Source organism: Tursiops truncatus, chromosome 17 (assembly GCF_011762595.2).
Source record: "Tursiops truncatus isolate mTurTru1 chromosome 17, mTurTru1.mat.Y, whole genome shotgun sequence".
Lineage (NCBI taxonomy): Eukaryota > Metazoa > Chordata > Mammalia > Artiodactyla > Delphinidae > Tursiops > Tursiops truncatus.
Window position 1 is genome coordinate 7,294,822 of NC_047050.1, and position 10,333 is coordinate 7,305,154.

The 10,333-nt window shown below is 44.6% G+C and overlaps 1 protein-coding gene across 1 annotated transcript in view; it reads right to left on the minus strand.

Annotated features, from left to right (window-relative positions):
• Nucleotides 1–10,333, minus strand: part of CA8 (carbonic anhydrase 8) — a 299,496-nt gene that overhangs the window by 121,269 nt on the left and 167,894 nt on the right. Inside the window, exon 4 of the mRNA XM_033843082.2 lies at nucleotides 4,155–4,250. Within this exon, the coding sequence (XP_033698973.1) occupies nucleotides 4,155–4,250 (96 nt within the window). The remainder of the gene's footprint in view (nucleotides 1–4,154; nucleotides 4,251–10,333) is intronic.

Here is a 10,333-nt window from a genome sequence, read left to right on the forward strand (position 1 = left end):
ACATCTGAACGCTGTAAGGCCACACAGCGTAGTGGTCCAGGAGCAAAGGTCACTTGCGTTGGATGCTGGGTTCTGACCCTGACTCTCTTTTTAGGCTTGAGCATGTCTACCTAACCTCTGTGTCCTACAGCTTCCTCCTCTATACAGTGGGGCAGACAAAAGTGACGGGGTTGAAGACAAGACTCAATCAAACAAAAACCTTAGAACAGGGACTTCCCTGGTGGTCCAGTGGCTAAGACTCTGCGCTCCCAATGCAGGGGGCCGGGCCTGGGTTCAATCCCTGGTCAGGGAATTAGATCCCACGTGCCGCAACTAAAATTCCCGCATGCCACAATTAAGACCCAACATAGTCAAATCAATCAATCAATCAATCAATATTTTTAAAAAACAAACCTCAGAACAGGGCACGGTGCACTGTAATTCAGTGACTATCACCCGGACCACCCATCAGAATGCTACATGGCATCGAACACAGTTCTTACATAAAGCAGCACTTAGTAACTCTTACTGGCTCCTTCTGTCTATAAAGGTTCTTTACCTTATGGGCAAAACTTTGTATTTTGTAACCAACTTCAGTTATTGCTCGATCTCTTTCCTTCTTTGTCAAAGTTTTGTCTGATGGGGTTACAGCCATCAAAAAGAAAATATAGATGGATCCTCTGCACACCTCAGCCCCTAAAATCCTACAGCAGTCCAGGTGGCAACGCAACATGGGACCAAGAGTCTGCCAGGAACCCAGTAACTCCTGACCCTCCCCTCGGCCATCTTTCACCGCCGCCCCAAATGCCAGCCCTCTGGTGAGTTTCCTCTCGGACGACCTCAGCCCTGCACTGCCCTGCGCTTTTCCGCTTCTAACGCTAATCCCCCCTCATTTTCCACCGCAGCCTCTGAAACTGGATGACTCCGCAGTTTTGACAAGCTCTCCTGCCACCTCCCCCAGGGGGTCTCTGTGAACCCCTGGGGTCTGCTCAAGGCCACCACCCTCCCAAGCCTTTGGAGTGGACACTGTGCAGTCTCCCTCAAGACAGGAGTGAGAGCTGTAGCCAGCTCCCAGCTGTCACTTTCAGATGGGTCTTCTACCCCACAAGCCCAAAGCCACCCTCCTCCTCTGAGCGGACTGCCCTCCCCCGCTGCGATCCTGCTCTACTGGTCACTTACTGACCCGCCGGTCGTTCGCAGTGCTCATCCCCTCCTGCCGTCACTCCGGAGGACTTCAGCGTCCCTGTGCGCGACCTGTGCCCTCCCTGGCCTGTCTCTTTACCCCTCAGTTCATGCCCGTCAGCTCCCTCCCACCTCAGCAAACCAATCCTAAGAACACACCCTGCATTTGTCTTCACTCTGAAAACTGCAACTCCAAACAAAGACCATTGCCTCTGACCACAAGTGCCCATCCGGCCAGCTCTCTCTTCTTTTCTCTCTCTTCCTGTTCACCGATCACAAAGCGTCACGCCCCTCAGGTCCCTCCTGGCTTCATCCCTTTCCCTTCCTGCCTATGCTGAATGACACCTCTTCAACCATTCTCCATTCTCTAATCCCTTTGTCCTCCTAAACCTTATGCTCTGTAACGGATCAATACAACAATTAATTTGTTAGAGGGACTTTCCTGGCAGTCCAGTGGTTAAGACTCCGTGCTTCCATTGCAGGCGGCATGGGTTCAATCCCTGCTCAGGGAACTAAGATCCCACATGCCGCGGGGCACGGCCAGAAAAAAAGAAAATTGCTAGAATTCTCTGCTCCTCTCCCTGGATGATCCGCTGTCCCGTACCATCTGTGATGTCCAATCTCAAGTGGGTCTCCCACAAGGACCGTCAAGTCTATTGTCATTCCCCTCCTGCGCTATCTCAAAACCCAATCCCACACCCATATTTCCTTTGCTCTATAAATAATTTTGCTTTGCATGTCTCAGATAGTACAGGTCATCAGGCATAAACTCCCCTAAATTCCTGGCTTTCTTCACCTAAAAATGTGTGCCATTCATGCCCACCCTTTCCTCCTGGCCCTCTATTTCGGAGAAGGGATGGGGCCCGTCCTGTCCAGGGTCAGTCCATCCACCTAAGCTCTCATCTCACGCCTTTCCACCTCCTCTGAGGCTTTTCTACATCAATTATCCCCTTTCTTGCTGGTATGTTTAAACAACATCTGCGCTAGCCCTTTTTGCTCAGAATAAAAACACAGGCCCATCTCGGATCTCAATATGAAACAATCTGAACCTTGCTGTGCACATCACCACTAGTTATCACCCCATCTGTCTTTGAGTCAAGCTTCCTGAAAGGGAAGTCTATCCTCACTGCCTGGACTTCCTCCCCTCCGCTTCTCCCAGCCTCTGACCTAAGTGCAAGACCCCCGCATGCGGTCCTTTCCTCTCTGCCTCAGCTGACATTCCCGATCAGCCCTTCTTTCCTCCGTGAATGTTTGCTCTATAGTTTCTGCGACTCTGTTCTCTCCCGAGAAAGGCATTTTCACGTAGATAACCTGGGTTTTCCCTCCTATGGAAAGTCAGAGCCAGAGTACAAGCTCCCAAGCTTTGCCTGCCTCCAGTAATGAGCTGGTCCCAGGGAACGGCGATGTTTGGTCCCAAGAGACTCGGCTTCCAATCTAGTGCACTATTGCTGCATGTCAGCTGTTCTACACTGAGAAGCAGTAAGTGAAAACATCAAGTTATCATACTGAATTCCATTCCCAAGTATGTACTGAGTACCGCCTCCAAAGATGAAACTAACATGTTCCCTCCCCTCCTACAGATGACTATTTGGTTATTTGTGTTCTTATTTTTATTTTATTCTTATTGTTTCTAATAATGAGACGTTGCCTTCTACTTCTACTGCCTCATGCTGTCAAATCTGGATGCTCTGTTCACTTTCTCAGGTTACAAAAGATGGACTTTAACAGTTATTATTTTCAATATACTAAAGATTATCAAAATATATTTGTAGTATCATTTGAAACATTTTTCATCCACATTTTGTGATTCCATTCTCCTTATACAATGCAGATATAAAATAGAAGGAATATAGGGCCCTGCCTGTGAAAAACGCATGAAATGAATTGAGAAGATTTATCTTAAAATGTAAGGATTTGTTTTAAATTCCATGACATGTGTTATACTTTAAAAACATGGATTTCAAAATACTAAAAGGCTAAATAAAACTGGAAGGCTACTTTCAAACATCAATAAAGAAATATCTTAGCGGTATTTATAACAGGAAATTGTTGGAATTAATACTATTGAAATATATGCCACCCCGAAAAAAAGAGGTTTCAAAAGGCCCCTTCCTCAGCACTCTTTGGAAAATTAAGTTATTAAGGACCACTAGGTTATCCAAAGGCAGCCTGGAACCACACAGAGTGGACAATGGTTTCTGGTCCTGCCTGGTGACGTCAAATCCCTGTGTGACTATAAACAATGACGTGGCCTCTTTGGCCCTTGGTTTCTCTTCTATAAGAGGTGGAAGGGGGAAGCCTACAATTTCCAGGGTCTCCTTCACCTCTCAATCTTTTATTACATCAAGTAATTACAACAAGACAAAAGATTTAAGAGATTCACCTTAGGAACTGATTTAAAATTTTACCTTTGAAAGCATATGGTCCGCTTCTGTACGTGTCACTAAATTTATATAATATTCTTTTCGCCCACCAAAGAGCTCAAATCTAAACTTTACATTGACTATATCCACCAAGGTCTTTGCCGCTCTCATCCTATCAGTGTTTTCTACAAGGCACTTCAAATCATCTTAGAGTGAAAATTATTAATAACGAATAGCTAAAGGAATCTACTACATGATTATAGTATTGATTTCTCTTAGATTTTGCAGGAAGGCGAGGTCCAAAAATATTTTCTGAAATTCTTTTTCAATAATAAAATGAACTCTGCCTTCAGGAGACGTTTCCTAACTCCTTTCTCCAAAGACCCTGAATGCCACTCCGAAGAAAAGTTCTAATAAGCCAATGAATCATTTTCTACCAGTGAATACGGCTACTCATCCTTGACCCAGAGAGATCAAGTTTTCCATTTTTAAAGTATCAGTGCTCTCTGTATAGGTGTTTAATGTCACCTCTAAGTAGTAAAAATGAGAGAGAACAAAAAACCCTTTGCAAAATGAATTAGAAATAAGCATCTCTGCACAATACAGCAATCATAGCAGGAGACCATTTACCTGAACAAACAAGGCAATGATGGCGATTCCACGGGGCTTCCCCACAGCCTCATCGATACTGCCAAACAAGGTGGAGTTCCAGTGTATCAGGTGGAGCTGAGTGAGCAAGAACAGACAGGTAACCTCGTTACTAAACGTACTTCCGCTCAGGAAAACAAAGACGTATCAACTGCTCCTTGACCATATCTGTATGGTGTCATATGCAACGAGAGTATCACAAACAGACACAGAGATGACTGGTTTAATACTGGTTCTCTGTCTGAATCCCTCCCTTCTCATTTCTCATTCAGGTTCTGCTTTTGTCCTAATCAGGAGCACATCTAAGAAGACTAGCAGATTTAGCTGCCTTTCCTTAGACGCCATCCCCTCTGGCTCTCAATAAAACAGAACTCCGGTCTGGGCACAAACACCAGAACTCATTCGAAGGATTACCACCTACATACTCAAGTACTGTGTCACCCAGTATTTCCATCAAGGATAATAACAAAACCAGTCTCCAATTCTGTAAGTTCTTTCCACTCTCTAAGAATATGTAGACAGATAGCATCCTATAAAAGGCGCTGCATCTTTTTAAAGCATGGTAACATAATGAATGCTGATGGAGAACTCTAAACGAAGGCCATTTCCTGTCCTGGAGATAAAATTTTACCTGTGAAGGAATGACAAACAATACTCCAGAGGATTCTCCCACTACTAGCCCCGTAAAGCTCTGTAGTCTTCAGGTTTATGTAGCATGTGCACTTGCTCCTACAGTGCTGATAAAATGCTTGCAAGAAGCCAGATTCAATTCCCTGGTTAAAATCAAATGGCCGCTGAGGTTCTCAGTGGAACAGTAGCAAGGTAAACCTTCCGCCTAGAATACTAATCTTCCTCACTTTAGCTTTTAATCAAGTTACCATTACCTGCTGCCTGAAAACAGTGACCCATTTAAAAATTAGTTTTAATCCAAAAAGACATACTAAAATTCAATCACCATGTCATTTTAGCATCCATATTAAAATATTAAGGAAAATTATCATGAGGATTGCCGTGAACTTTGAGGTTTCTCCTGCTGAATTTGTCCAACTAGAATTCAAGATTATAAAGCTGACCACTAGGGGGAAGTAATGAGGTCCTCTGCCTATAATAGAAACGGTCACCCAGGACAGGTCAGGCTATGAAAAGCCCACATGAACTTGGATTGTCCAGTAAATGTAACTGGCAAGGCACTGCCTTTAAGAAAGCGATGTTCTATAACCTTTCAGTTAGTAATGAAAGACAGACCAATTTAATCTTTCCTTTTCCGGCTGCAACAATAGCTTTGGCGTCCCCAGTGGTACAGATAAGTGTACAGTGGTACAGATAAGAACTGATTGCCTTAATTAAATCAACAAAAAAAGCCCAAGGCTGAAATCTATTTTTATTCCACAAATTGCAAAGTTCAAATCAACATTTTTCTTACTTCTCATAGCGACAGTATGGAGCTTTTTTTTTTTTTCTGAAACAAAACAAACCCAAAAAAGTATGTTTGGGGTTTTTTTGTTGTTTTTTTTTTGCCACTCCTCCATAATTCAGCAACATCATCACTCACACCTGTTCCTCAAAACCTACTTCACATGTTTTTGTGTTTAAAAAATTGAGGGTCTCCACTCCTTAAGTGTGTGCTGTACATGGCAACTTCGTTTTAAAGAGTACAGTATGGGGGAATTCCCTGGCAGTCAAGTGGTTAGGACTCGGTGCTTTCACTGCTGGGGCCCAGGTTCAATCCCTGGTCGGGGAACTAAGATCCACAAGGCTTGCAGCACACCACTGTATCCCCCCCCCCCCCAAAAAAAGAGTACAGTATGGAATACCTGATGGTGGAGAAATATGGCCAACACCACCTGGGCCAGGTGACCAAGGCCAACATCGGCAGTCATCAGACATGTTGATATAGGCACCCTGGACATGATGTGATGAAAAGGACATTTTTCCTGTGTGCTCTTTCTCCCAATAATGCATAACCCCAGTCTAACCCAGAGGGAAACGTCAGACAAATCTCAAGAGAGGGACATTCTACAAAATACCTGACCAGTATTTCGCAAAACTGTCAAGGTCGTCAAAGAACAAAGAAAGCCTGAGACAATGTCACAGCCAAGAGGAGTCTAGGGAAACATGAGAACTAAATGTAAAGTGGTGTCATAGGTGAGATCTTGGAACAGAAAAAGGACATTAGATGAAAATGAAGGAAACTGAATAAAATACTTAGTGTATTGAGATTGGTCCACTAATTATAACCAATGTACCATACTAATGTAAGATGTTAATAACAGGGGAAACTGGGTGTAGGTCAGGTGGGAATTTTCTGTACTATTTTCATAATTTTCCTGTAAATCTAAAACTGTTCTTAAAATATACAGTCTATTTTTTTAAAAAAAAGAAAGAAAGAAAAGAAAAATTAAGGGACGTCCTGGCACTTCCACTAACTCAAGCTAAAAAGGATAACAGAAGATCGCTATGGCCCTTGTGTGACCAGTACAATAACACAGAACGAAAATAGCAAGAGAATCTCTACCACCTGTTGTCTGCTCTACCACCTGGGTCTTACCATCAGCTGATACTCCAGTAAGGAGCAAAAGAGATTCTTCCCTCACACTCCATAAGGAACCCACACTTCAGAGGCAAAGCTCCAGCCTGGTATTTACTGAGAGACGCCCCTCTCTTGGAGGTGCTTTCTCTCATTAAGACCGAACAAAACATCATCAGAAATCCCCTTGCCAAGCCACTAGAGGATGGTTAATTCAAGGACCAGGCAAATTTCCAACACATTCTGGAAACCAGCTGTAACCGGTAGCGGTCACATAGATGAGCCGTCCACGCCCATCGCACACTCCATATGTTTGCTGCCTCTCGGCCTGTGTTCCCTGAGCCCTGCCTCACTCCACCCATGTTAGTTTGCTGCCATAACAAAGTGCCACAGACTAGGTGGCTTAAACCACAGTTTATTTTCTGAAAGTTCTGGAGGCGTGAAGTCCGAGATCAAGGTGTGGGCAGGGTTGGTTTCTCCCGAAGCCTCTCTCCTTGGCTTGCGGACGCCCACCATCTCCCTTGACCTCACATGGTCTTTCCTCTGTGCACGTCTGTGTGCAAATTTCCTTTTCTTATAAGGACACCAGTCATACTGGACAAGGGCCCCCACTAGTGACCTCATTTTCACCTAACAGCCTCTGTAAAGATCCTGTCCCCAAACACAGTCACATTCTGCTGTATTAGGAGCTAAGGCTTCAACATATGAATTGGTTGGTGAGGCGGGAGGGGCGGGGGGGGGGGAATTCAGCGCCTAACACCGTCTATCTCCCCGCTTCCCTTTCTCCCCAGCTTAATGAAGTTTTTTCAGGTCTGAGAAGCCTGAATTATTCACATCACCTTCCCGTCTCCCTCAGCCCCTTCTTTATTCCTATTATCTTATATTTTGCCTTATATTAGTGTTGCTTCTGTTTCATAGAGCAAAGCCACAGAGACAGGAAAATCATCAGTGCCTGTGAAGAACTGAGTACTTTGGGGGTAACTAGAGGGCACATAAGACCAGCAGTGACAGGAGAGATGGGGCTGGAAAGTTAGAGGGGTTTGGATGGCACAGAGGTTTAAATTTTATCATAACTGTGCTTTGGGAAACACTAAAGCAATATATCATTGCAGTGAATATTATCATTACTTATGCTGCTTAGAGTCAATCAAAATCCCCCTTCAAAGGTTCTTCCGACAGAACGGGGATGGATGGAAGTATCTGGCGTGGGAGGTGGGAAGGTAAGCTAGGTGGCTACCACGAAAGTTCCAACAGAAGATTACGATACAGGTGTGCGATGATTAACTTTGTGTGTCGACGTGGCTAGGCTATGGTGCCCAGTTGTTTGGTCAAACATCAGTCTAGATGTTGCTTTGAAGGTATTTTTTAGCTGTGGTAACATTTAAATCAGTCGACTGAGCAAAGCAGATTACCCTCCATTATGTGGGTGGGCCTCATCCAATCAGTTGAAGGAGAAGGAATTCTACCTCCGGAGTGAAAAAATCCTACCTGCATTTCCAGCCTCTGGCCTGCCCTGCATACTTCAGATTTGCCAGTTCCTTAAAATAAATCTTAACTCTCCTCTGTCTCAGAATATACATATACTGTTTCTCCTGAGAACTCTAATACAGGTGGTACAAACAAACAAAAAGTGTGTGACGAGAAAAAAAGTGTGGAGATGAACGGAGGTTTAAACCTGAACAAGATTAGAAGCAACGGGAATAAAGACAAAGGGCTCTAACAATTAATGTGACAGTGTTTGCAATTTGTTCTTCTAAGACTAAACATGGCTCCTCTGGCAAAGGGTCAGGGACAAAATGATCTACTGCTGCTCAAAAAGAACAGAACGTCTGCTTACATTTATTTTTATCCAATGTCTTTTCATTTCAATTTTCCTATGCTACACAAAATAGATTATATATTATATATATAATACACATAGCACATCTATAATACATATGAGTGCATGAATTAATTTAGTAATAAATATGAACATATTGAGGACATGTGCTCTGAAATTTGTCTGGGCACAAATGGATTTGAACGGAAAGGCATTTGATACTAAGGATATGGTTTAGATAATGATGACGCAGCCCATGGAGTCCCAGGGAGGCTTAGCAGAGGTCCAAGCAGACAGTTATCTGCTGAGGGCACATGGCAGACTCATTTCCAAGTCTAACAGTGCAGACACGCTCTGGGGCGGGGCAGGTCTACGGCAGAGGGCAGAACGGCAAGGGGCAACACTGCACTTGTGCGACTCTACTGCTAACTTCTTAGAGGCAACAGCTCTCATAAAAGACTTCTGAGCTGGGAGCCACCAGCCTTGGACGCTTGTCTCAGCTCCTAGCTCTGCGAACCTCACAAGCCACCACCTCTCGGAGCATGTCTCCCTTTACCGTAAGGAGAGCTACGCCTTAAAGCTCGGCTTCTTCACACCTTCTCTGTCCTCCCGTTGGGCTCTCTTTACCCCCATATTCCTATCACATTTCGCCCTCCTTAGCTTTAGTTACACGTGACCCACAAAGGCAGAGAAGCGGGGTGATGCCTTGGAGGGCGGCAAGCAGCTTTCCAGTTTGCAGTGCAGCCCAAGGTCATCAACACTGCTCGTTTCTAAGGAGGACAAGGGTTGGAGGGTGTGCTGATTCCGTCCGCTGCCTCGACTCAGAGGGGCCCCTCTGCTCAGCCAGCTCACTCCTCCGATGACACAGGCAGGACTTGGCCTCACAAAGGTCTCTGGAGCCTAGACCTTCTTTGCCTGCAAACACACGGGACAGCAGGTGGCAGAGGGCTTGCCTCTTGCAGTCTGAACCCAAACTCCTACCAAGCTTGCCAACAAGAACAGCTGAACAACAGATGATTCTTCCTCAGCGGAAGCGAGGGGCAGCTCCCCACCCGCTCAGTGACTCTTCCTCGAGAAGCAAAATGTTCTGTCTTTCTCCCAAACTGGGGTATCAGAGCAGGAAGCCCACAGTTAAAGCTGAGTCTTTCCTCACCTCTTACCATTCTTCCTCCACCCCACCCACCAAGGCCTCCGTGCACGTGGCCTCGTGTGTTAACAGTGTACGTTATTACAGAGACATAAAAGAGCAAAGACCCATTATTACTCTGTCAGCATCACGACCCTCACTCCTTCCTATTAAAAAAAATCTGACCCTAGGATAACAACGGTAAAGCAACCTTTTACAGTTTTAGAGAAAATCTTTGCTCTTTTGCTGAAGGGCTCCCAAATTCCAATTTCCTGCCATTGATTATGCCGCTACACCATGAGTACCTGCGAAACGTTCATCTTAATGTACTTAACTCACAGCAATAGATAAATGTGTCCAAAGTTATGAAACTGTGACAAGCCGTAGCCTTATAATCATTTATTTGTCACCGAGAAAAAATAAGTTTGAACAGTTCATGGCAGCCTAACAGAAAGCTATCGTCAAGACAAATGAGGTTTATTATTAACACAAATAACACAACCGCATTAGAGTACAAAAGAATGAATCATGAGGAATGGAAAAAGCAGTAAAAACTGGAAAGGCAATTATGACTCACACGTTTCTCTCCCCAGCCCTGTACTCACACAGGTTCTGTGTCTTCTATCTTCAAATGCTTAATGGACATTTCCTTTCAAGTGGCTTCGAGCCACTTCAAGCTGAGTATTTCC